At 47.7% G+C, this 27,937-nt stretch overlaps 1 protein-coding gene across 3 annotated transcripts in view; it reads right to left on the bottom strand.

Annotated features, from left to right (window-relative positions):
• Positions 1–27,937, bottom strand: part of PTPN14 (protein tyrosine phosphatase non-receptor type 14) — a 277,012-nt gene that overhangs the window by 33,791 nt on the left and 215,284 nt on the right. For all 3 annotated transcript variants that reach the window (XM_029593207.1, XM_029593208.1, XM_029593209.1), the window contains 3 exons: positions 23,093–23,180; positions 19,319–19,401; positions 813–867 (listed from right to left, as the gene is read on the bottom strand). In XM_029593207.1, the coding sequence (XP_029449067.1) occupies positions 813–867; positions 19,319–19,401; positions 23,093–23,180 (226 nt within the window). The remainder of the gene's footprint in view (positions 1–812; positions 868–19,318; positions 19,402–23,092; positions 23,181–27,937) is intronic.

Raw genomic sequence — 27,937 nt, 5'->3', positions numbered from 1 at the left:
GTACATGACTTCTTTCAGAGGGTTCTTTCTTTTGCTAAAGGGGAGAGTAGTGATCCCTGCAAACCACTGCCGTGAAGTCAAGCCGACTGTAGTCACCCAGTCCTAATGGCCACATCCCTGCCCTGTTCGGCAGACAGCTGGCGTTTCTTTGCAGCTCTGGGCAGGGTCATCAGCTGGCTCTCTGTCGTCTGGACAAGGCCGAGCCCAGGCCTGGTTTTACTCCATAGCATTTGTCTATCTATTTCATTCTTTCTTATGTTCTATACCCTGCCTAAGCCAGCCTTGGGTGCTCTGCAGCCAACACCACAAACATCCGCAAATGTCAAAATTCTTAACAGGGAGACAAAAATAAGCAAATGAACCCAGCAGTAACTAATTGACTCCTAGCCCTGCTTTTGTCATAAAGAGCCAGAAATACAAGTCCAGAGGTGCAATGGGGGGTAAATAAAACCAGAACTGGAAACACTTCCAGTTATGAGACGCTCTACAATTCTGTCATTTGCTAACATTATCTATTCTTTTATTCCGACCATTGCCATTACTAAGCGTCTTTCACAATGTGGTGCCTCAGTAAAGAGAATTAAATTAAGTGTAAATGTAATAAAGCTCATGCAGTTCACCAGTGTTTGCTTCCCCCCCTCCCTGCGAGTCAAATTACAAAATAGCGCAGCACTTCTCCAGGCAGCAGACAGGGCACGTCAGCTTCTATTTTGTACCGCGGTTTGCTGCAGGTTTGGAGAAAACCAGAAGCAGCTCCTGCTCTTCGTACAACGCTACGAACGGGATGATTACAGTTCTCGGAGGACGCTTACCAAAGAGGACATGCTCCAGGTGGGCCGGCGTCGGATAGGTGGGGGACTTGATTGCCTGCAGGAGGAATTAAGAAATAATCACAGCTCAGTCACATGCAAAGAAATCCGCTTTATCTTGGACCACAAATTTAGAGGGAACCTCGCCCCAATGTGACTTATTAATTAGAAACTGGAACAAAAAAAAACAACAGAGCAGTGACAGTAAATTGAGATTTTCCTCTTATGCACTCTGTGCAAGCAGTAGCAAAGCACCAACTACAAAGGCCATTTTTGAAGGTTTAATTTGACCAACCAAAATGTTTTGTAAGTGATGGCTATTATACCTCTGGTCATCTCCTGCTGCCCTCTGACCCTGAACAGAATCTGATCGGAGATTACAAGCTCTGTGTATGTGCAGTGGGTTGGAGGGTGATGGGTGGTGCTGAAAACCCAGTAACACTGCGGTACGACTTCAGTGTACTTTGTATACTCAAGGCGGGATGAAGGGCAGAAACCAGGTAACAATGGGAAGAAACGAAAGCATGTGAAGTTGAGCTAGAATGTCATTTAGATAACAGGAAGAGGCGATGCCGTTCATCGGTAGGGATCTGCAGTCGTTGGAAACGTCGCTGGAAATGTCAGTGACATTTCCTATTGTGGTTTCGTGCCATTTTTATTTTTTTTTAATGAAGCAAAGAAAAAAATTGTAGTTCATTTTTCATTTTGCTATGAGGACCCCCCTCTTCCTCCACCCATCTAGCTTAGAAATAAAATCCTGCACTGCCCGATTACATAAAAGGTACCCCCCCAGGGCTTTCTTCCACTCTTCCCCTCCCCAGATAACCTGCAATGATAAGAGGACCAAAGAGGGGGGAGAAGCAATTCCTATTTGAAATTTTGTTCCTGCCCCGGCCGGGCAGCATTTAAAAATAGCACCGGCCGACCTGAGGTTGGCGCCATTTTGAAGTACAGCCCACAATTCAAAGTGGCATCGGCCTCGAGTTAGCTGCTGTCATTTTAAAATACCACACCGGCAGGGCAGTAGTGTCTGCCCCTCTTTGGACCCCTATACCCCTATCATTGCAGGTAAGCTGGAGTAGGGCTGAAAGAGGACGTTGAGGAAGAAAATCCAGGGGGTGGGGAGAGCTTTTTAGTAATCATGCTGTGAAGGTTTAGCGCACCCTACCAATACTTGCACACTAAAACCTTTTAACATGTGCTAAAGCATTTTATTGCATGCCATCGTAAACCAAAACGCACATTAAAACCACAGCACCCAAGCAAACGAAACACCACAACCCCCCCCCCCCCCCCCCCCCCCCAGATATGACGTGAAACAAAAAACGATGCACCCTCATGCAACAGTGCTCCCCTATACAACTCGGCTATCATGAAATTTTCTGTATGTAATAATTCCTTAGTGAGAATTTCCTGCCCTAGCCCCTAATTTATCATGAGATAGGTAAAGACTGGCTGAACATGCCTTGATAAATCAGCCCCATACCATGCAAAGCTCACTGCAAACATAAAAGACAAAAGCACAACATGGGAAATATGCAGAGATCGTGCTCTGAGGAGCAGCAGTGCTGCCCTCTCCAGCCTGGTCATACTCTGCTCACCGGAGAGGAAGCACATTCCACGCCCCACACACAGGCACGGGAACAAGAAAGGTTAAGAATTAGCAAGGTGGAAGGATGCGGAGAACGTAAAGGAGGAATGCTGGCCCTCCCTTGCCAGACTCCAACTTGACTGCAGCACGTTACGTTCTATCAGACGGACACGAGAAAAATACATAAATCAACACAGCAAGCAGTTCAAACGCAGACTACCAGATTTATCAGAATCTTTTCCTCAAGTTAGCCCAGTGGCTCAGTGCTCCACACTGCCATGTGGAGGGCTCTGGGTTTCATTCCCCACCAAGAAAATACTTTTTCACTGATGGGGGTAGCTTGTGCTAGAAGCCAACACAGTGGCAGAATCCGAGCTTGCCTGGGGTAGGCACGGAGGGACCTTTGAGGCAGAGGGAGCACGAACACCACACAGACCAGGTAAGACAAATGGGCAGACCGGGTGGACCAAAGACTACTTCTCCGCCAACATCTTCTATGTTTCTAGGTCCTTCTACTCCGCGCCCCCCCCCCCCCGGCCAAATGGAGCTGGGGATACTGCAGCAGCTCCACTGCGACATCTAGTGGCCAGCCTTAGGGTCCACATTAGCCAGAGGGAATGTGGCCCCAGGCCAAAGACTGTCCCTGGGATGGCTGGACCGAGCTGGGAGGGGGTATGGAGAAGGCGTGAAAACCTCCGAGCAGTTGTGAATGAAGACGCGTGGCTGACTGGGCTGGAAGCCCAAAGCAGCAGGATTACATTGCCCGGTCAAAAACAAAAAGAAAACCTTTTCTCCTCCTATTTTGTCCCAGTGCAAAAACAGCCTCTGCACGGGGGGGGGGGGGGGGGGGGGGATGCATAACAAGTAGCTAACAAGATATGCCCTGCAGTCTCCAAAACAATAAACCTTGAAAAGAAAGGAAAACAACCATGGTTCTCCACGGAGCTAATACGGATGAAACAAATCCTTCGCCACAAAGAAAATAGATGGCGCAAAGCCCCCAACTCTGTCACACTCATCTTACAAAGGAACCCTACACCATTATAGGACCTCAATCCTAAAGTCAAAAAGAGAATACTATGCAAGTAAAATCCACAACCTCCAATATGACGCCAAGGCACTTTTCTCTTATGTGTCACAAATCACAAAGTCATCCCCACCAACGAAACCTGATGATATAGCACAATCCAAGGCCAATGAACTTGCTTCTTTCTTTCAACAGAAGATCACAAATACCCTGGCTCTCCTACCAACCAACACCACCACATACTCTACATTCTCCACCACTCACTCCCATACTGGAATCAAGCTCGACAACTTCGATCTGACATCTCCCGGGGAGATTGAATCTCTCCTTAAGAAACAGAAACCATCTAGCCATCCAGCAGACAATATACCATCCAAACTCCTGCTACTGATTCCAAACATGATTGCAGGACCTCTAGCTAATATTATAAACTGCTCATTAGCTCAAGGGAGATACCCAGATAGCTTAAAATCCGCTTCCCTTAAACCCCTCCTCAAGAAGCATAACTTAGACCCCAAAGAACCTGCTAACTTCCGCCCCATCTCAAATCTACCGTTCTTAGCCAAACTTACAGAGAAACTGGTTAACACTCAGCTATCAGAATATCTAGAGGATCACAACATCCTATTCCCCTCCCAATAAGGATTCCGCAAATCTCGCAATACAGAAACACTCTTCATTTCCTTAACAGACCATATCATTCTGGGATTAGACAAGGGCCATTCCTTCCTCCTAGTTCTATTGGACATCTCGGCAGCCTTCGACACCGTCAACCACACCATCCTTCTGACTCTCCTAGCAGAAATAGGTATATCAGGTTCAGCCCTCAGTTGGTTCACGTCTTTCCTTAGTAACAGAAGTTACAAAGTTAAAATAAATAATAAAGAATCTCCTTCAACAAGGTCCTCACTCGGAGTACCCCAAGGATCATCGTTATCACCCACTCTCTTTAATATATACCTCCTCCCACTCTGTCAGCTTCTAACAGACCTTAACCTTATTCATTTTCTGTATGCAGATGACGTGCAGATTTTGATTCCGATAACAGAATCCATCGCAAAATCACTCTCACTCTGGAACAACTGCCTAAATCGGATCACCACCCTTCTTAACAGCCTCAACTTGGTCCTTAACGCATCCAAGACCGAACTCCTCCTCATCTCCTCTAACCAAGACAACCCACTCCCACAGACCATCCTTAACACCCAGCTCATGCATACCCACGTACGAGATCTCGGGGTGTTACTAGACAACCGCTTAAACCTCAAGAAAATGATCAACACCACAACCAAAGATTGTTTCTACAGGCTTCAAGTCCTAAAAAGACTCAAACCCCTACTTTTTTTTCCACGACTTCAGAACAGTCCTGCAAGCCTTGATATTTGCTAAAATCGACTACTGCAGTGCACTCCTCTTGGGACTCCCCAGCTCTACCACCAAGCCGCTACAGTTGATACAGAACGCTGCCGCAAGAATCTTGACTAACACCAACCGGGGAGAACACATATCTCCCATCCTACGTAACCTACACTGGCTCCCAGTGAAGTACAGAATCCTCCACAAATCACTCACTTTAATCCACAAAGTCATCTACAATCACTTGCATCTGGACCTCGAATTCCCCCTCAATCTCCACCTCACCAACAGACCGACTAGAGAAATATATAAAGGAACCCTACAGACCCCACCTACAAAAGCCACACGCCTCATCTCAACTAAAGACCGATCCTTTTCAACAGCAGGCCCAACTATCTGGAACGACATCCCAGCTGACCTCAGAATGGAGCCCTGCCTACCAACATTCAAGAAAAAACTTAAGACCTGGCTTTTCCGCCAAGCCTTCTCAGATACCCATGACACACAATAGTCGACAGAACTTCCTTTAGGAGCAATGGATTTCCATTTTACCCCTAAGCCCAGAATAAGAGCCTCCTGACTGCTCTGTTTATTCTAATAATTTCTCCGCTATCTCTAGCCTTTCCTTCCTTCCAGCAGTCTATGCCTCCAAGTTTAATTTCCCTGTTAAATGTAACTTTGCTTTTTCATGTTCAACCTTTTGTTTTTGGTTACTGTTCTTGGTTCAGTTCCCCTATTCGATGTGAACCGACCTGATATGGTCTCCACCATGAAGGTCGGTATAGAAAAGTGTTAAATAAAATAAATAAATAAATATCCCAGTTATGCCAACATTTTTTGCTCTGGAGAAAAAAATTTGACGAATGTCCCCCACCTCCTCAGAGGCTGTAAAACCATTTACTGTGGGAACTTATTACTCACCTTCCCGCTCTAATACCCAACATGAGGTACAATATTTACAAAACAAAACATTACAAAATAACATAATAAGATATACTTAAATATACTTATTTATTTACAAATATTTGATATTCTGCGGTTTTCCCAGTAATGGTCCTCAAAGCGGTTCACAATCAGTTTTTGTAGACTAACAGGTACAACAGCAGTTAGTTAGCCTAACTTAACATAAGCCAATTAAAATCTGTTTGTTATATAACATCCATAATAAAATAACCTTTAAATTATACACCCCAACAGAGCAAAACTAATGCAAGACTGGGTGAAAGGGGCAATGGTGATGGGGGCTGCTTAGCAATAGTCATCGTAAGGCAATCAAATTACCCTCTACGGGTATTCGGTTCAACCCTGGGGTCCACATTAGGAGTTGCCATCCTGGAAAAGGATCTTTGACTCACTGTACACTATATATTGAAGTCCTCGGCTCAGTGAGCTTGAGATGGATTTGCATGCACTGGAGGCAGTGCATGCAAATAGACCTCATGCATATTCACTGTGCATGTCCTGAAAACCAGACCTGTTCGTGGCACTTCAGGCCTGGAGTTGCCGGCCCCTGCTCTAAGCATTAGTAGGGCATGCGTTTCCTATGGACAAGACGTTTTTGACTTTGATTGTGTTAGGAGCACTTTCAAAGTTAGGAAAGTGAAAAACTCTTTGATCCTGATCCTCCAAAGACAATCGGGCCGATGCAGTATGGTGCGCTCGACCGAGCTCACCATTAGCCCCCGTTTGGCCGCGCGTTTTTGACGTGCTATTTTTACCCCTTATACAGTAAGGAGTAATAGCGCGTGGAAAACGCGCAGCCAACCCCCCTCCCCCCCGAAACTAATAGCGCCCGCAACATGCAAATGCATGTTGATGAGCCTATTATATCATAGCGATATTAAGTCAGAGGCCCCAAAAATAAAAAAAATAAAAAAATCTTCAAAAAAAAAAAAAAATCAGCCTGCAGGCTGGAAGACGGACGCTCAATTTTGTCGGCATCCATTTTCCGAACCCGTGGCTATCAGCGGGTTCGACAACCGACACCAGTAAAATTGAGCGTCGGTTGTCAAACCCGCTGACAGCCACCGCTTCTGCCAATAAGGAGGCGCTAGGGACGCGCTAGTGTCCCTAGCACCTCCTTATTACTGCGGGCCCTCATTTGAATACTAAATACTGATGACCTCATGAGCTATTTACACCTTTCTCGATGTATTATCCTCACAATGTGCTTCTTGTATTATCTTTACAATGTGCTCCTGTCGACTTTTCCCTCTTCCGCCCCCGGTTGAGGAACCGTCGTTCCCTGTAAATAGTTATCCAGTTTCCATTTGTTCATGGTTTTTTTTTCTCTTGTTTGCATCGTTTACTGTTCTATGTAATGACACTGCCAAAAAGTTTTAAGTTATCTGTAAACCGACACGATGTGCAAACGGTTGTCGGTATATAAAACCCAATAAATAAATAAATAAAATAAATAAATCGCGCGCCCGGGAGAGTGGCCTGGATGCGCGTTGGGAGAGCAGGCGCTCGCCTTGGAGCGCCGGCTCTCCCGCACATTTTACTATATAGGCCCGACTGAAAACAAAATGACAAAAAAAAAAATACAAACTGAGCCAGGCCTGGAGTTTAACAGAACATCATCCTTTGCTAAAGCATCTCTTTCTGATATGTCTGACGTCCCGGGACAGGCACAAGAGTTATCGCTTCCCATTTTGTTTTCTCTCTTAAATTAGATTCTAAAAATAGCAAACTGGAGCAGGAGTTCCCCCCCCCCCCCCCCCCCCCACCCTCCCTCTTTCTTCTCTGTGCTTAATTAACACAGAATTATCCCTGCATCTTCCAAGCTTCCTTTCAATTACCTCGCCATCTAATTCTGCAGCAGATGGCTGTGCTCAGCAGAACAGATGGGCACATCCAGGCGTCTATGTGCAAAGACTCCATGATGCTGCCCCAAGCTTTTCTTCTCGAGTCCATGTACCCTGCCATCGCTGGGCACTGCAGGGATAAAATACACCCCAAGCCCAAGGCCTTACCCAAACTAAAAGTCTCTCCCGTGCGCTGTCCACGCTAGCTGAGAATTGCCACTAGCTTGGATGCTTTTGTTTTACTCTTTCAAACAACCCCCCCCCCCCCCCCCCCCCCAATTAAAAACTTCTTTTGGTACGGCTTGCAAATGGGCCCCGTGTGCAAGCCCAAAAAACTATTCCAGCCGCTGCCTAAAGTGAAATGAAAGAAGGAAAACCACAGGTTAGAAAAATGAAGCCGGCATGAGTTCATGAGCAGTGCTGGATTCAGGCTGCTGTCAATCACACCTCTGTTAGATTAGCCACGCCCCCATGCTATTTTAGAATTCCATCTGTCTGTCTTCCCTTTTAGAAAGCAATGAATACTCAAGAGCAGGGGCCATGCCTTGGCCATGCTCGAGGTGGAAGGTAACTAGTTATTAAACACGACATGACTCAATTTAAAGGGCCACCGTGCTGCATTCTTACAGGCAGACGGAGAAAACTAAGCGTTTAAAGACGCTCACCTTGTCCAGGCATACTCAGGACAATTTTTGGAGGCACTGCCGCAGGTAAAAGTGGCTCACGACTAGAGCCTGACTCTTTGAAAATTCGCCTGCCCTCTCTGTGCGTGGAAGAGCGTGCGGCGTGCCAGTGCAAGTGCACTTTTACCATGCAGAGCGGTGTTCCTGGCAGGGCAGAGTTGGAGCGAGATTAGCACTCGTGCACATAACTTTGCTGGGGAAAGCATCCATGGGCGGCTAACTTTTCCCAACCCAACTTTTAAAGGGGAAAGCTTTCCCACTTTGAAAACGGACGTAAAGTCTGGGGGTAAAAAGTAAGCGCGGGCTTTACGCTTCTGTGCACAGTTGGGGATAGTTTCGGAAACAGCCTGTATCAGTCACACCAGTGTTCAAAGCGAACTTCTGTGCTCAGGCTCGCTTTGAAAAATTATCCCCTGCCCCCAATTCCACCTGCTAATTTGCTTACAGAAATGTTTCTGGAAAACATCTCTGCACACTTTTGCGAATAATAAAAGAGTGCGCAGAAATGTAAACCCTTCCCCCCCCAAACCCCACCTTCGATAAGTCACACATACAGGGGCACACGCATGCAAGTTTACCCACATATTGGGTGTAAAAGCCATTTCCGCAGGTAAAGCACCGTTTTACCTTTCAAAAAGGCTTTAGAAATTTGAAAATGGCCCTCCCTAAACTTTTCTTCCTTTTTTTTTTTTAAACATCCTACTACCTTCCCTTGCTCCCCCCCATGGTGTGTCAAGGACCAGCCACTGCCTGCCTGCCTGCAACTCACAGAAGGGGACGAAGGAGGTGATTACAACTAAGAAGCCATTAAGGCACTTTTCTGAGGATAATCCTTCCCAGGCAAGTGCTGACAAAACACAAGTGACACGAACACCGCACAGGAGGTGGGGAAAAGGACAAACATGCACGCAGTGCTTGCTGTGTTTTGAACAGAGCTGGACTGTTCAGATCAGAAATGGTATTACCAAGTTTTAGTGTGCCAAAAACACAAATTAGGCAAAGCGGGACAGAGACATGGCTAACGATCATTTATGTGGGCAAGTCCGGAGGGCTACTAAGATGTTTCTAAGGCAGGACACTGCCTAAGGAAAGAGCCTTAGCATTCTTGAAACTCTATAGGCCTGTGGTATAGGGAGATGAGGGTCTACACGGTGCACGGACCTCTAATCCCCCTTTTTGGGGGGTGGGTATGGAGTTTCAGTATGGTACTGTGGGGCACATAAGGAGGGGTTACATTTAGAGTGTAGGAGGGTTGATGAGGGAGGAGGGGGACATCTGATCTGGTTTGGAGAGGGGTTTGTGGTTTTTCTATCACTGGAGAAATTTTGTGTTTATTTACTGCATCACTGGACAGGCATTCAGGACTTGGGTTTAGGCTGGGAGGCCCAGGTCTATTTTTCTGGATAATGGCTCTGTGCCCCGTGCTCATGTTTCGGGGGATGAGTAGTTTCCTGAGGTTTTTACTGAGGGTGACAACGTGGAATATCTCGGGTCTGGGGTCGGTATATAAACACTATAAAAGTTTTGCAAACCTTGCACAGGCAACATGCTCAAATAGAAATGTTACAAGAAACTCACTCAGATGAGATGAAACACAGGAAGCTTCGGCAAGGATAGGTAGGTGAAGTATACTCCTCCCTAGCTCCCTCTACAAAAATCTGAAGTAGCGATATTGATTGGGAAACGGGTTGCTTTTTATTACACTACTCAATTTCAGACCCGATGGGCAGATATTTGTCATAGGCATCATATTTGGTCACTTGGTGACCTTGTGTATTGTTTATGGTCCGAATACCTATCAACACTCCTTTGTTGCATCCTTGATTACTTTACTAGCAGACAAGGCCCAGGGGCCTATTCTGCTGGGGAGGGGATCTTAACTGCATTTATGACCCTGTCTTGATAGCTCCTCTGGACAGGGCACACAGGGGGCTCTACAAAAGGGGTGTCCTATTTATGTAACACACTGGATTTATTTTTATTTATTTGTCGAGTTTTATATACTGTCGTTCAGTTTCGCCATCACAACGGTTTACATGATTTAGTGCATGTGCAGTGAACCTTACACCCTGGGGATCGGAAAATAAACATGTTTTGAGGGCACATGGATCCCACTCTCGTCTCGTCACTGCTGGCTCCATCTTTTCAAAAGTCACATGAGCTGATATCGGGTCTTTACTGGTTTCTGATCATGCTATGGTCTGGTTAGACCTGGAGAGTTTTCGTCCAACTTACATACCCTTTCTGTGGAGGTTTCGTAGATATCTCTGTACTGACACCAGATTTAAAGAATTCCTCCACAAGAAATTGAAGGACGATACCAAGCAAAATGAGACCCATAAAGCTACTCCCATGCTTTTCTGGGGAAATCATTTCTTATGTGGCCACCCAGAGGAGAAATACGTCAAAATGGGTCTTGCCTTTGGAAAAGCAATTATGCAAGGCAAAACAGGCATACGAATCCCAGGCCACGCCAACTGATAAAATCTGTTTTTTTTAAGTTCAAACAGCACTCAACTCCCTTTTACATCAGCGAGGACAAAAATAGTTGTTGTATTATAGGGCAAGATTCTACCAGTATGGTCAAAAGCCAAGCAGGTTGATGGTTAATTTAACAAAGCATTGGGTGGGGAAGCAGTATATCAGGGCTCTGAAGATGGAATCGAGTGAGATCAAGAATTTGATCAAAGATATTAGTGATATCTTCTGCTCATTCTACCATAGACTCTATAGTTACTCTCCTGTGCCAAAAGGGGACATTGCTGCTTACTTACAATGGGTCCACATGCCTCAGCTGACGGCCCCCCCAGAGAGATAAACAAAACATCCCGGTTCAATTGGCAGAGATTTAACAGGCAATTTTACAGGTGCCTCTTTTGAAGTTACCTGGACCGGATGGATACTCTGGGTAATTTATTTAAAATGATGGGCGATAGCATAGTGCCGACTATGAGGGACATGTTTGAGGACCTTATAACCCAAGGGCATTTTCCCTGTCACCAAACCTGGCCCACATAGTGGTCTTACCCAATCCAGGCTGTGACCTGCTACTACTTGGTTCTTATTGCCGCATCTCTCTGCTAAATTTTGAAATCAAGTTATTTGAAAAATTACAGCAGACAGGCTAGCAAGGTGCCTGCCGGGCCTTATTGGGGATTCTCAGGGAGGCATTCAGTGTTTAAAATACGAAAGGTTGTGGGCCCCCATTGAATTTAGTACATGGAGGCATTTTCCATTTCTCCTTCTCAGTTTCGATGCCAAGAAGGCTTTTGATCATGTCAAACGGCAATTTTTGTGGGAGGTGCTTAAGGCTGTAGGCATTGGGGGTCATTTTTGGGCTATATTACAACTGCTCTATAATAAACTGAGGGCGTCCATCATAGTCAACAGGGCCCCTTCTGAAAGCTTTGAACTGTTTAGAGGTACTCAACAGGGTTGCCCACTCTCACCTTTATTATTGGAGAAATTACTTACCTGATAATTTCGTTTTCCTTAGTGTAGACAGATGGACTCAGGACCAATGGGTATAGTGTGCTCCTGATGGCAGCTGGAGACGGAATCAGATTTCAAAATGACGTCAGCACTAGTACATATACCCCTGCAGGAAACTCTGCTCTTCAGTATTCTCTTCAAAAAGCAATTGTGGATATATGTGTGTCTGAATAACTTGATTAACTTGGTTAACTTTGATTAACTTGAATAACTTGGTTAACATGATTAACTTGAACTGGTTGATATGGTTATAGCTGGAGACACTCAATGCACTCAACTGAGAAATGTCGACACCCGGCAGGTATGGGTGTCCTAATTAGAGGGAAGCGTGGCTTAACCATGTTTGTCTTGCTCTTGGGGATTGTCACCCGAGGATTCTGTGTTTGGCGGCAGCCATGGGCGGGATACTGAGTCCATCTGTCTACACTAAGGAAAACAAAATTATCAGGTAAGTAATTTCTCCATTTCCTAGCATGTAGCAGATGGACTCAGGACCAATGGGTTGTACAAAAGCTACTCCTGAACCGGGTGGGAGGCTGCCCGTGGCCCACTTAGTATTGCCCTTGCGAATGATGTGTCCTCCCGAGCCTGAACATCCAGGCGGTAGAACCTAGAGAAGGTGTGAATGGAGGACCATGTCGCCGCCCGACAGATCTCGGCGGGTGACAGCATCTTGATTTCCACCCAGGACACTGCCTGGGCTCTAGTGGAACGGGCCTTGACTTGTAGAGGTGGAGGCTTGCCTGTCTCTACGTAGGCTGCCTTGATAACTTCTTTGATCCAGCGGGCTATGGTTGCCTGCGAGGCCGCTTCCCCTTGTTTCTTCCCGCTGTGAAGGATGAATAGGTGGTCTGTATTTCATACGGATTCCGACCTCTCTAGGTATCGGACTAGGAGTCTGCCGATGTTAAGATGGCGAAGGCGGCGAGATTCTTCCGAATCCTTATGCTCATCTGGCGATGGCAGCGAGATAGTTTGGTTTAGATGGAAGTGAGAAACCACTTTTGGGAGGAAAGAGGGGACCGTGCGTAGCTGTATGGATCCCGGTGTGAACCTGAGGAATGGTTCTTGACAGGACAATGCTTGAAGCACGGAGATGCGACGGGCCGAACAGACTGCCACCAGGAATGCAGTCTTCAATGTTAGGAGTCGGAGGGACAGACCACGGGTGGGTCTGAAGGAGGCTCCTGCTAGGAAGTCTAGGACTAGATTGAGATTCCATAGAGGCACCGGCCACTTTAGTGGTGGTCGGATCGGTTTGACTCCTTTCAGGAAGTGGGAGACGTCCGGGTGAGAGGCTAGGCTGCCGCCCTCCACCTTGGCTCTTTAGCAGGCCAATGCGGCCACCTGCACCTTGATGGAGTTGAGAGACAACCCCCTCTGTAAGCTGTTCTGCAGGAATTCCAGAATTGTGGGAATTTTGACTGTCCGCAGAAGGATGTCGCGGTCTTCACACCAGGCTTCGAATATTCTCCATATTCGTATGTATGTTAGAGATGTGGAAAACTTGCATGCTCGGAGCAGGGTGTCAATCACTGCCCCCGAGTATAGACTCTTCTTCAAGCGTGTCCTCTGAATGGCCAGACCGTAAGAGAGAATCGAGTTGGGTCTTCGTGCTCGGGCCTTGCTGGAGCAGATCCCTGTGTGGAGGTAGAGGGAGAGGGCTCCCTGTCAGTAGTCTTCGCATGTCTGCATACTACGGCCTTCTTGGCCAGACCAGGGCCACCAGAAGTACTAGCTCCCTGTGGTGTTCTATCTTGCGGATGATCCCACCCAGTAGTGGCCACAGAGGGAAGGCGTATAGCAGGATGGCCTGCTACTAAAGAAGTTGGGAACTTGGGCGTTGGACCGGGTTGCCAGGAGATCCATGGCTGGTGTTCCCCAGCGGTTTACTATCAACTGGAAAGCTGTGGTCGACAGCCTCCATTCCCCTGGGTCTAGACTTTCTCTGCTGAGGTAATCCGCAGTGATGTTGTCTTTTCCCATGATGTGGGCGGCTGAGATCTCTTGTAGGTTTGATTCCACCCACGCCATTAGGGGGTCTATTTCCAGGGACACCTGTTGGCTTCTGGTTCCTCCCTGGGGATTGATGTAGGCAACTGTTGTGGCGTTGTCCGACATGACTCTGACCGATTTGTCCCGGAGTCTGTGACTGAACCATAGGCAGGCTAGTCTGACTGCCCGTGCTTCCAGTCGGTTGATGTTCCATTCCAAATCTTCCTTGTCCCATTGCCCCTGGGCAGTCACAGTTCCTGGCAGTCTGCTTCCCACCCTCGTAGGCTCGCATCCGTGATGAGCAGGATCCACGTCGGTGGGGATTGCCTTACTCTCTTGCTCAGATGGTCTTCTTGTAGCCACCATTGTAACTGGGTCCGAACTTCCTCCGGGAGCTGGAGGCGAACGGAGTAGCTCTGAGACATCGGATTCCATCGTGACAGTAGGGAACGCTGTAGGGGTCGCATGTGAGCTCTTGCCCATGGAACCACTTCCAGGGTGGATGCCATGAAACAGAGGACTTGGAGGTAGTCCCATACTTTGGGGCGAAGACTGCTTAACAGGTTTCACAATTTGTTCACCAGTTTTTGTTCTCCTTGTAGGAGTCAGAATGACCTTGTCTTGTCTGGTGTCAAACCAGACTCTTAGGTATTCTAGAGATTGGGAGGGCTGCAGACAGCTCTTGTTTGCATTGACCACCCACACAAGGTTCTCCAGTAGAGTTTTGACTCTGGTGGTCGCCTGATGACTTTCCTCTGGGGATTTTGTCCTGATCAGCCAATCATCCAGATAAGGGTGTACGAGGATACCTTCTTTCCTCAGTGTTGCCGCCACTACAACCATGATTTTGGTGAAAGTTCGAGGTGCTGTGGCTAGCCCGAAGGGTAACGCCCGGAACTGGTAGTGGTGGTCCAGGATCGTGAAGTGAAGAAAGTGCTGATGCTCGTGATGGACCGGGATGTGCAGGTAGGCTTCTGACAGATCCATGGATGTCAGGAAATTCTCCCAGAAAAATCACCCTTATGACCGAGCGTAGGGTTTCCATGTGGAAGTGGGGTACCCTCAGGTGGCGGTTAACGGACTTGAGGTCTAGGATGGGCCGGAACGTACCCTCTTTCTTGGGAATGATAAAATAGATGGAATAGTGCCCAGTATTTTGTTGTTGCGTGGGCACCAGCGTTAGGGCTTTTAAGGCGAGCAATTTGGTCAGCGTGGTTTCCACTGCCGTCCTCTTGGAAGGGTCGTGGCAAGGAGATTTCACAAATTTGTCCGGAGGGATGTTGTGGAAATCCAGATAATATCCCTCTCGAATGATGATTAGGACCCACTTGTCCAAAGTTATCTCGACCCATCTTTGGTAGAATAGAGCAAGCCTGCCCCCTATGGCTTCTTCCTGTGGATGGGTCTGCTGATTTTCATTGCGGGGTGCGGCTGGTGCCTGGACCAGAGCTGGCTCCCTTTTTGTGTGTTTGTTCCGAAAGGACTGGCCCCTGCCTGTGGGGCAAGATGCTTGATATGTACTTTTGTACAGTTTGAAGTGCTGTGATCCCCTGCCCTTAGATATTCGGGGGGAGGGGCGCTGGCTTCTCTTGTTCTTGTCCTCCGGTAGCCGCGGTACTGGTGATTCGCCCCATTTGTTGGCTAACTTCTCCAGTTCGCTTCTGAACAGGAGGGATCCCTTAAAAGGCATTCTCGTGAGTCTCGTCTTGGACGTCGCGTCGGCTGACCAGCTTCGGAACAGGAATTGCCTTCTGGCTGCCACAACGGATGAAACGCCTCTGGCTGAGGTGCGCACAAGGTTGGAAGTCGCATCCGTGAGGAATGATACTGCTGGTTCTAGTGCTTCGACAGGTGTGGCGGTGTTCCTGGTCATTGATAAGCAAGCGCATGTCACCACGGCACAGCAGGCCGCGATCTGCAGTGATATAGCTGATTCGTCGAATGACTGTTTAAGGATGGATTCCAGACATCTGTGCTGGGCATCCTTGAGTGCTGCTCCTCCCTCGACTGGGATGGTAGTGCGCTTTGAGACTGCATAGACCATGGCATCCACTTTGGGGAATGCCAGGAGATCTTTGGCAGAGGGGTCCAATGGGTATAGGGCTTCCAGGGCCCATCCCCCTTTGAAAGTGGCCTCCGGGGCCTCCCATTCCAGGTCAATCAGCTGTTGAATGGCTTGTAGCAAAGGGAAATGGTATGAGGCCTGACAGAGTCCCTCTAGGAAGGGGGTTCATCTTCGGTTCCCCTGTGGCACTTGCGCCTGGGATAGTGAGCTCTTTCAAGCTGTGAGCCAAGAGGTCTGATAGTTCGTCTTTGGGAAAGAACGGCCTCATAGTTCGGTAAGGTTCCGTTCCTGGAGGGATTTCCCCTTTCTCCAGGGAGTCTTGATCCTCGTCTGAGGTGTCTGTATCCCCAATGTTGGGGCTTTTGGGTGGGAGAGGGTCTGGGTTTAGAGGGTCATGGGATGTTAGGGTCCTCTGGGGGAGGCTGTGGTTGTGTCATCAGAGGCGCTGGTTGCATGTGGACAAAGGTATGTAGGCCTTTGAAGAATTCTACCCAGGAGAAAGATGCTGGGTCTAAATTGAGAGGCGCTGCGTCCCCGGGAGCCCCATTTGAAGGAGGCTCGTGCTGGGGGTAGAGAGGTCCGGTGTACTGTTGGTAGATCCGTATTCCAGTACTGGCTGGGGAGGGCCCTGACGCCTCCTCGCACTGTAGACACAGAGCCGTGGCCTCTTCGTGCTGCGCAGCTCTTATGTGGCATGCTGGGCAGAGGGCCTGAGCCTTGACCTTCTTGTCTGGTGGTGCCATGTCTTGTGCGTAGGATCGCAGAAACCCCCAGTGTGCATTCAATGCGTGCACTGGGAGGCTTAGTTATGCGCTCTGGGTGTGCCGAAGATGTGCGTGTAGGTCGGGATGCACGCGCCACTATACGCACAGATTTAACTTATGCGACCGGCCCCCTTGTGTGTGTCGCTGTGCGCACGGCACCTATGCGCGCGCCGAAGTGCGCACAAGTGATTTGTGCACCTGGCTCGCCTCTGTGCGCTTGGTTCAATTAGGCGGACAGGGTGGCGATCAAGGGGAAATGGTGTCGGCGATCACGCGAACAATATGGCGATCACCTTGGAGGGTCTCTACATGGGGAGGACCCTCATATCGGATCGGGGTCTAGCCCGGACAGAGCTGATCAGCCCGATGGCACTGACGCCGGTTGGCGATCTGTGCGGCTATCCGAGCCTCGGAGACCGGAGACTTTTAGAAAGTTTTCTACCTTACCTTGTCTCAGCGTTTCCCGGTCTCGTTCCAGTCGGTCTCCGGCTGCAGGGGGAGAGGGAAAAGTACTTTCACCGCCGTGCTTGGTGTTGCACCCGCTGCCTCTCAGCTGCTCCTGTTGCCGGGGGCTAAGTCCACGCGGGAACTGGCTTCTGGGCAGAGGCCTACCTCTGAGGGAATCTCAGAAATCACCTCAGGAATTCTCAACTGGGGGAGGGACCCGTAAGCATCACCGCAGGAGAGCGGGGCTCATCTGTAGAGGTAGGATTTCTTCGTTTGGATTTCTTTGGTTTGAATACTCTTAACGCTGTGCAAGCGTGTATAGAGTCCCGAACTGCTATGGAGACGGAGAAATACTGAAGAGCAGAGCTTCCTGCACGGGTATATGTATTAGTGCTGACTTCAGATTGAAATCTGACTCCGTCTCCAACTGTTATCAGGAGCACACTATACCCATTGGTCCTGAGTCCATCTGCTACAAGCTAGGAATTTAAAATTCTGCGCACAAAAACTTAAAATTCTGCAAACTTCATATGGTCAAAATAACATAATTTACGTGACAGTCTTTAAGTAATTACATTTAAATTAATACAGAAAAAAGTTATTACAAAGATGCAGAATTTTAAATGTTTTGAGCAGAATTTCCCTACAAATTCTCTCCCTACTCCCCTGGTCACTTTGCCCTCACAGGCCCCAACTCCTCCACCTGCCAGTATCTCTCCCTCCATCTCTAGGTTCAACCCATTCCACTCTATCTCCACTCCCAGAGTTTGACCCCGTTCTCAGTACTGCCCCTCACACAGGCTCCCTCTCTCTAGTGCACATACACACCCCCTCATACAGGGCCCTCTCTCTTGCATGCACACTCTCACAAGCTCCCCTTCTCTCTCACGCATACATCCTCACACAGGCTACCTATGTCTCTCTCTCACGAACTCCTTCACACAGGCTCTGTCTCACACACATATACAATCCCTTCACACAGGCTAGCACCCTCACATACACAGGATCCCTTTTTCATTCACACCAGCAACCAATCTCTCACACACATACACACTCCTTCACAATCTCCTCATATAGGCTCCCTCTCTCTGAAACCCACACTCAAACACCCCCCTGCTCTCTCTCACACCCCCCTGCTTACCCTCCCTGGTCTCTTTCACACTCCTTCTCTCTCTCACACCCTCCTGCTCACCCTCCTGCTCTCTGTCTCTCCCCCTGCTATCTCTCTCACCCCCTCCCCCTGCTCTCTCTCTCATCCCCTCCCCCTGCTCTCCCCCCTGCTCTCTCTCATCCCCTCCCCTCCCCCTGCTCTCACCTTCCCCCTCCCTCCCTCACAACCACCTCTCTCTCCCCTCTCCCACACCCCCACCTCTCTACATACATTCATGCTCACTAGGCCTTCATCTTTGCCGCAAGTGGAGTGCGTCCTGAGGCATGCGAGGGCCTCCATGTTCGCCGCGAATGGTGCATGCACTCCGTTTGCGGCATGTGGTGCCTTCTTCTTCACTGCGAAATGCGTGTGGGGGGCCTTCATCTTCGCCATGAATGGCACGCCAGGGGCCTTCATCTTCATCACGACCAGCACGCCAAGGGCCTTCATCTTCACCACGAACGGTGCACTCTGTTCGCGATCTGCTGGGGTCTCCTCTGCCATTTTCTGCACAGAATTTGGCAACTCTGCGCAGGGGAGGAAATTCTGTGCAAATTCCCCAGGACTAACAAATATACTGATTATATTTCTTTTTTTGGAAGATTATCATACAACAATTGACACAGATGTCAGAAAATCAGTGACATAACACTTTCAATCTCATCTATTAATAATAGGACAATTTTAACTGTCTGCAGCTCGTGATGTCACTTGCCTATGAAAAAATAAGCTCTCAACCAACAAAAACACACAGTTGCAAGATATTCTGGATTTTTCTTCTTGTCATAAATCAGAAGCAAAATGTTCAAAGTGTTGATTAGGATGTTATCTTGATATTGCATTTTACAAAGCAAGTGATTAAAGCCTGCCCACCTTTCCCCTACCTTCCGCCCCCAAAAAACCGTTCTCCTTTAATAAATGATACAGATGTGTTCTGGTTCCTATTCTCCCTGCTGTTGGATATCCAGCAAGGAAACAAATCAGTTACAAACCAAACTCTGCTAGCTGAGAAAGAGATCTCATTCCTGGCCAGGAGTAGCAGGGATGAGACAGAAGTCACATGAACGAAAGTCCATGCAAGACAGACAGGGGCGTACCATTTTAACAGGCAATTAAGAAAGCAGCTACTCACTCAGTGCAGATCTTATGCTCTTTGTAAAACTTATGTCTGGCAGCGAATAACCTTGAAATATACTTGGCATTTTCCATATCATCCTGTAAAAGTGAAACAGAGAAAAAATTTCATAATAAATGTACTGAACCAAAATGCATCATTAATTGACATTTCCACTGCAAGGCCTGCTTTCAGCACCACAAATATTCCAAAAGAATTCAAGATGGCAGCTGTTTCGCGTTCTCCTGGGCCATGGCTTCCCAAACCTGACCTGGGGACCCCACAACCAGTCGGGTTTTCAGGATACCCACAATGAATATGCATGAGATAAATTTGCATATACTAAGCAAACTTATCACCTGGCTCTGGGTTCCCTGGGACAGGTTGGGGAAGCCCAAGTAGACGAGTCAGTTCACACCTGCTGCCACATGCTGGTCTTAAGCCACGGGCAGAAAGCAAACCATGCAACACGTGCCAGTCCCCACCAGCTCATGCCGCTGGATTAGAACACGTCATCGAAACCGGACAGGAAACCGGTTTCGTTCACACTGTTAGGATCCCCAGCAGAGTATGGCACTCTGATACCAAGAGAAAAATTAAATGTTTGGATTTGTCGAATTGGTCAGACAAAACCTCTTTCACAGGATAAGTTCCCTCCCGTTCTTAAGAACATAAAAACATAAAAGAAATTGCCATATTAGGTCAGACCAAGGGTCCATCAAACCCAGCGTCCTGTTTCCAACAGTGGGCAATCCAAGTTACAAGAACCTGGCAAGTACCCCAAACACCAATAGATCCCATGCTACTGTTGCCAGTAGTAGCAGTGGCAATTCCCTAAGTCAGCTTAAAAGCAGTTAATGGACTTCTCCTCCAAGAACTTATCCAAACCTTTTTTAAACCCAGCTACACTAAGGACTTGATTTTAAAATGTCCACGCATGCGTCCATGTGTGCGCGGTTCCCGGCATGCACACATGGATGCGGCTATTTTATAACAGGTACGTGTTGGTGCGCACGTTATAAAAAGGGTTCCTGCGCGCAGGTGCAGGCAGGTCAGGACGCACGTGTGCGGGGGAATTTTAAAAAGCAACACGTGGCGACGCAGGTAGGCCTTTGCCAGTTCCTTCCCAGTCCGCTCCAATTAAGGAGTGAACTGGGAGGGAACTTCCCTATACCCCTACCTAACCTTCCTACCTTTTCCCCTCTCCTCTATATATGCACCCTATTTTTTTTTTGTTTGTTTTTTTTAACTTACCTGCTCCTTTGGAGCAGAAGTTAAGTTAAGTGCGCAGGCCAGCTGCCGGCACGCGTGTCCCCGGGACAGGGCCTAATGGCCACTGTCCCGGGTGGCCTCCGTCCCACCTCGAGCCCGCCCCTTTTTGTTGGCCCGGCACTTCTGCGCGTACCGGGGAATACACGCATGGCCGAGCCCTTTCGAAAATGCGCTTAGTGTGCACAGGGCCCCGCCACGCATGTATCCGCCAGTTTTTACGCATGCCAAGCTTTTAAAATTCGGACGTAACTGCACTAACCATATCCTCTGGCAACAAATTCCAGAGCTTAATTGTGCATTGAGTGATAAAGAATTTTCTCTGATTAGTTTTAAATGTGCTACTTGCTAACTTCATGAAGTCTTTCTATTATCTGAAAGTGTAAATAATCGATTCACATTTACCCATTCTAGACCTCTATCATATCCCCCTTCAGCTGTCTTAGTACCTTGTTTCTCCTCTTCCCACCTACCCACCCTGTGCCATCACACTTTCCTCTCCCCCTCAAACCTTCTCTGCTGCTGCTCTGTCCCCCTCCCAGTCCTCCTGATCAGATTTGGCGCAGGGAAGGTTGGAGCAACAGTTGCGATACGGATCAAATTAGAGCAGCGGTAGCTGTGCGCAGACAAGAAAGCTGGAGTGATGGGGGGGGGGGGGGGGGCAAGAGTGGGGTAATGAAGACAAGACAGATGGGGGAGGGCAGTGGGCAGGGAGGGAGGGAGGTGGCTATTGTGCAATTCTACCAGGAGATGCCAGCATACAGAAAGCAGAGGAACTGGAGAGAGAGCACACAAAGTGAGGCGGACAAAAGTGTTTGTGTAGTCCTGGAGTCATTGCCTCATATCTTCCCCAGAGCTGTGGGGGAAAATACCAAACATTTTTATCAGTGAATCTGGAAAAAAAACAAACTTGCATGTCCCACAAAAAAACTCAAACCAGACTCAAATCTGCCAAAGAAAGGGGAAAAAAAACTGCTGGGCCAAAAAAACCAAATCTCTCTATTCCATGGTGGGGGATTCTCTGCTCGCTGGTTCAGACAGGGCTGCGGATGCCGTGGAGTTGGCATTCGCCGCCCTTGGGTAGGCAAGATGAGAGGGGGAGGAGGTTGCGTCTCACTCATTGTGCAACAATGACAGCTAGTGGCCGAAGCTAAGGTCTGCGTCTGCTGCGTCTCTTTTGATGCCCCACCCCCAGCTGAGAAAGTTCACTGCAATGACTGGGCTGGACTGTACTGAGCTATAAAACAGGGAAAAAATTCCCAGGTAGTTTCAAGTGAAGGCTCATGGCTCTCTAGCCCAACACAGGCTGGTTCCAACTGAACGGAAGGCCGAAGGAGCAGGAGGAAACCACCAGGCCAAACCCTCCCCAAAGAATGGAATCTCCCTTCGGTTTTGCAGCCGATAAACCAGAGCAGCAGGGGGGAAAATCCACACTAAAGCAGACTTTCACAGATCTAAAGCACCTTAAAAAAAAAAGGGGAAAAAACCCCACAAAAATGATGCATTGTTACAGACTTGCAGTTAACACTGCAGAAAATCTTGCACCTCTTGCAAAACTGCAGGATTTAAATTTTTTTTTTTTTTTTAACATCTTAAGTAGCGATCACACTGCTTTTCACATAAGGGAAAAAAAGGGGCCGGAAGCCCCTTTTAATTGAGAAGTGGCGTGCATTGTTTTAAAGCCCAATGGTGATACAGGGTAGAAGGAATGAACTGCTGCAATGAGTTCCCACACTGTGCCAAGGACCTCATACCCTGGATTTATCAGGTCGTTTCATTGTTCATTTAACCCCCACCTGATGGAAAACATCCAGACTATATGGGCACCATTCAACCCGACCAAAATGAGAAATACCTGGATTATGAGCACCACTTAACTGAACCTGTCAGGAAATACTGGACAAGGCGTGTGGTTTTGGATCATAACCTAAGGGTCAACATTTTATGGCCCAGCTCTAATTTTAAACAATAGGCAAACCACAAGCAGCACAGCACGAGCATGCCAAAAGTACACAGTGTTTTCCTGTTAAAAGCTCCTTGAAAAGAACAGGATAAGAGCAAACTAAACGCTGGACAATCTGAAAGCACATCCACCAGGCAATAACTTTTGAGCGCCCTAAGATTGTTTGTACTAAAGTCACTTTGCCAGCCTGAGGTATGTGGCTGCTCTCAGACTTGCTGGATAACATTGTTTAGCTCTCTGTACACAAAATCCCTTTTAACCCTCTCTAGGTTACTGCTCACCAGGGCTGCCTTCCTCCTGCTCACGACATCATTGACTGTCAGCAGCGAGAACACAGGCTCGGCATCACAATCCACTTTCACTATACAGAAGCAGAGCTGAGTGACTGATGACTCAGAGAAGACTGAGCCGAGAGAGCTGGGTAATTATACCACAACTCGGATCAGGCAGGCCACGGCTCGCGTTTGCCGCAAAGTGATTTTTGGCTGCATGACGACACTCAGGGCTCCATCTGGAGCGTTAGAAACGCGCGTCAGAAAGATTTAAGTGATGCTGCTTACGGTGTGAAAGAGCACAGTTTCTTCCCTTTTCAGTAACTCCACGGCAATTGAAGACTTGTTATGAGTTATGTTCCCGATGTCGGCCCACCTGCAGAAGAGACGTGCTGTTAGAAAGTGCGTTCTGGAAAAATGAACACGGTACACATGTCACACGAATGCTCCCTCTGCTAGCAGCTCTGGGTTTTACATGAGCAATGATTGCTGGCTATTTTACACAAAACCCAGCCTGCAGAAGGGTCACGTAATGAAAGATTTCTCCTGCTAGGTAACCCATCATGTTAAGGGTCATCAGGGACACCAGTGGTATCAGACTTAAAAGGCTTCAGTCTACAAAGTTCAATGGGAATGGAGTTGCACTCTTATTAGGCCAGAGCTTCCCAAACTGTGGGTCAGGATCCCAAATGGAGGTCACAAAACCTCCAACTGGGATGGCGACACTTTTCAGGTGCTAGCAATATTAGCAGTGTAAGGCAGCGTGGGGGCCTGTGAGCCAGCCAGCATGAATCCACAGGCCCTACAGGGCCCCACTTTTGCATGAATGTCTGTGGTAACAGGAAGTCCTGCGTGAGGAGGGATCAGGGCCTCTGCAGGGCCTGTGAGCTTGCAGTGGCTCACAGGTTCCTCATTAACTAATTATTGATGCTGCTGCAGCTTGCAGATCACAGTCTGGCATGGGACCAGCCACAGAGTGAGAGGAGAGCAGAGTACGCACACAGGCTGGTGGAGATGGCCATTTCTCCTTTCTCCTCATCCACCACTGAACCTAGTCAAGTGAAAAATGTTGCCCCTATCATCAGCCCGCACTCTCTTCCCACCAGTTACTGTCATCCAACTTTGGCCCTGAGCCAAAGGAAAAAGCTGCTGCTGACCTTGGCCAGGGAGATGTTTGGAGGAGGAGCTGTTTGAAGGGAGGAATCAGATGCAGGATGGGTTTGAGGATTGAATCAGCTGGAGAAGGATTTTCTGTGGAGGATGAAGGGAATGACAGAAGGTGAACTGGGGGATATAAGAGAAGAGCAGGAGGTGAGATAGATCAACTGAGGGAGATATAAGAGAAGGGGTGGAGGGAGCTGGGAGATGAGAGAGAAGAGATGGGGAGGAGACTGAGGGAATGGGCAATGAGAATGATAGAATTAGTTGGGATTAAAAGAAGGACTTGGGGGTTAGAGAATCATTTCATTTATTAAAATGTTATATTCCGCCTGTCAAACATATTATCCAGGTTGTAAAACAGAATAAAAATCCATGTGCATAAAATATCATAAAAGCACTTAAAACAAATTAACATAAAACAGTCTGCTTGCATTTGATATCAAACATTTAAAAAAACATGAAAACTGTGCCGACAAACTACACAAATTAACATAAAAATATATAAAATGGAGCAACAATCATAGCACTGGCAATATCAATAAAATCAAAAGGAAGAAAAATCTAAAAACCATAAAGTTCCTGTATTAAATTAATTCATGGTGAGAGTTGTGGGGGAATATAAGAGGGGATCAACTGAAGGGGTGAAGGTTGAAAGAATCAACGACAGAGAGTAAACACAGAGAGGGGATCAGCTGCAGTGTGGGGAGAGGAACTATATCCCTGCTACATTGTTTCTGTCGTCTTGTGGGGTCATAACTTTTCAAGGGCTAAAATGGGTCACACATTGGCTATAAGTCTGGGAAGCCCTGGATTAGGCCAAGAACTGCAGAACTGTGCAGTCTTCAAACTAAAAAAGTGACAAGAGTACTTGTTCCCAAGTATTAAGATGACCTTCCTGAAACAATATAGTCTTGGGATCTCCAAGCACCCACAATGGGAGTATTTAGTGCAGCCTGAAATCCGCAGCACCCTGCCGCAGGGAGGACTCCTGCCTGCAGAGGAGCAGCACCTAAGGGTTCGGCCTTGGGCGAGACACTGGGCCTGTATCACTCAGGCAATCGTTCCTTCTCGTATCACCTCCAGGACCCATGGATCTGATGTGATTTCGACCCACCTCTGACAGAAGAGGGAGAGGCGTCCCCCTATCTTCTGTTCCCGTGGGGTGGATTGGCAAACCTTCATTGGGAGGCTCGGGAGGATCCATTATCCAAGCCTGTACCCCTTCTGGCTTGTCTGGGACAAAAGATCTGAGACCTACCGAAGGGTCAAGTCCTTTGAAAAGTTGCTCCTCTGTAGGGTCGAAAACACTTGGATCCTGTAGCATGAACTCTCATGTTAAAGGAGCGTGGCGTCTGCTTCTTAGCCGCTGGCAAATGAGGAACCGGTGAGTTCTTAGGCATAGGCTCCATTAGGCCAACAGTGCACTGAGTGGTGACCGAAGGCATGCGTCCAGCTGATGATTTTTTTTTTTAAAGGGGTCCAAAAAATTAGGTGTCCAATAACTGGGCGTCACTAGGATAGATGCCGCAAAAAATTTAAGCATACAGCAACACTCAACTTGTGCGCACAGGTAAACGTGCAGCAACGCTTGGATGCACAACTAGTCACACACACCGAACCAACAAATCTGTAGAGGGCAGCTTATAGAAAGCGCTTGAAACATTGTTGAGGCCTACCTTGTGGCATGCAGTGAAAAAGCCTCAGAGCGGGGCCTAGCCTACAGAGGCTGCTCAACCCGCCAAGCTGCCCACATTCCTCGACCTCTCACAGAGCAGGTCGAACATCAGAACGACATGGAGACTGGGGAAAGGAGGAAGCCCTACACCAAAACACACTCCTCTGCATTTTTTTTTTTTAAACTTACCTGAGCTCAGCCCTACCTGGTTAAGTACAGAGACGGTCTCCCTCTGTAGGGGGAAAGGGCGCCGTCGCGCTCAGCTTCCTGGACCCGCTGCTTTCAGCTGTATAAACAGCTAAGTCTATGCCAGTTGAAAAACCAGCTACCAGACCAAGGTACTCATCTGAGGGACCACAGAAATCACCTCAGGAATTCTCAACCAGGGGAGGGATCATTTGTTATCACCACAGAAGAGCGTGGCAAATTTATTTTCCTTATTTCTCCTTTTTTTTCAAATCAAAGCAATCCTCAGTAGGGAGATGCACGTCTACCATCTGCTGGAGACAGAGAATACTGGCAGGCTGATGTCACTGCAGGGGTGTATATACTGTGACATCAGTTTGCTCCGTCTCCATCTGCTGGTAGAGGTGCAGAACCCACTTGTTCTGGATTCATCTGACTGGACACTATGAAACTAACTGTTAAAAGCAGGAAGTACCTCAAGGAGCCATTAGCTAGATGGGAACATCTAGGGAGAAGTAGAAGAGCAGTGGGCAAAACTAAGATGAAATATTGGTAGGGTAACTAAGCTTTGTTAAGAAAGAAAAGAGGAAAAAGAGGCTGCTATGGTTTTCTAAAGAAGAAGCTGAAAAAGGGAAAAAGGTTACATTCATAAACTACAAAAGATTGCAGAAAGAGGAAAGAAGGCAGGCAATATCAGGAAAAGTTAAAAGATGTTAGAAAAGTAGATAGGAGAATGAAGATGTAAACAGAAGAAAAAAATAGCTAATGCAGTGAAACAAGGGGAGCAAGGCTGTGTTTTTTTGTTTTGTTTTTAGGTGTGATAGGAGGAAGTGGAAAAATGGCACCGGGATACTCAAAGGAATATGCAGAGGCTATAATGAGGAAAAAGTGAAATCTCTTAAATATTTCCTTTTAGTATTTACTGAGGGCCAGCAGTAGGACCACAGAAAACAGACACAAATAAGATTGGAAGGAAGGTAACCCTTGAACAATTTCAGAAGCTAGTTTAGCTAGTTCTAAACAAATGCAGTTTTGCAAGGGTTTTATGGGAGCTTAGAAAAGCTCTGGCAGCTTCGCTAAGTGACCATATCAAGGTTTCTTTAGATTCAGAAGTAATTCTGAAGGACTGGAAAGAGGTAAATGTGGTTCTCTTCACAAAACTGGAAGTAAGACAGGGGCTGGGAACCACAGGCCAGTTAGTGTGACCTCTGTGGTGAGTAAATTAAAGGAATTGCTGTTAAAACAGAGGATAGTGCAGTTTCTGGAATCCAATAGATTATAAGATCGAAGGTAGCATGACTTTACCAGAGTTAGATCTTGTCAGACAAAAGGGGGCAGACTTGGATCTAAACATGTATACTAGAGATGTGAATCGGTTCCAGAATCGGTTCCGGTATCGGGTTCGTAGAACCGTGGAAAATCTTCGTTTCCCGCGGTTCTGAATGCTTTTTTTTTTGGCTGTACCGAGCTGAAAAAAAAAAAAAACCCACCCCGACCCTTTAAATCTAATTATTTAGAATCCCCCATCCTCCCGACCCCCCCTAAACTTTTGTAAAGTACCTGGTGGTCCAGCGGGGGTCCCGGAAGTGATCTCCCGCTCTCGGGCCGTCGGCTGCCAGTAAACAAAATGGCGCCGATGGCCCTTTGCCCTTACCATGTGACAAGGGCTATCGATGCCATTGGCCAGCTTCTGTCACATGGTAGGAGCAATGGACGGCCGGCGCTATTCACTCCCGGGACCCCTGCTGGACCACCAGGTACTTTAGGAAAGTGTTTTTTTTTTGGGGGGGGGGGTCGGGAGGGTGGGAGATTCTAAATAATTAGATTTAAAGGGTCGGGTGGGTTTGGGGGTTTTTTTTTTCTGTGTGCCCTTTCTTCCCCCTCCCCAAAACGATAAGAAAACCACACAAAATTTTTGTGTGGTTTTCCTATCGCTTTCGGGGGGACCCCCCCCGATACTTGACGGATTTGAAAATATCGTACAATATTTTCATCCATCAGAAAAACTATTCACATCCCTAATGTATACCCTAGAGCAGTGGTTCTGAGGTACGTCGGGACACGCCAGTGTGTCACAAGGTCCTAGGTGGTGCGTCGCAGGGCCAGCAGCA

This window comes from Rhinatrema bivittatum, chromosome 3 (genome assembly GCF_901001135.1).
Source record: "Rhinatrema bivittatum chromosome 3, aRhiBiv1.1, whole genome shotgun sequence".
Taxonomy (NCBI): domain Eukaryota; kingdom Metazoa; phylum Chordata; class Amphibia; order Gymnophiona; family Rhinatrematidae; genus Rhinatrema; species Rhinatrema bivittatum.
The sequence above is the reverse complement of the archived record's forward strand: the minus strand, read 5'-3'. Positions and strand labels throughout refer to the sequence as shown.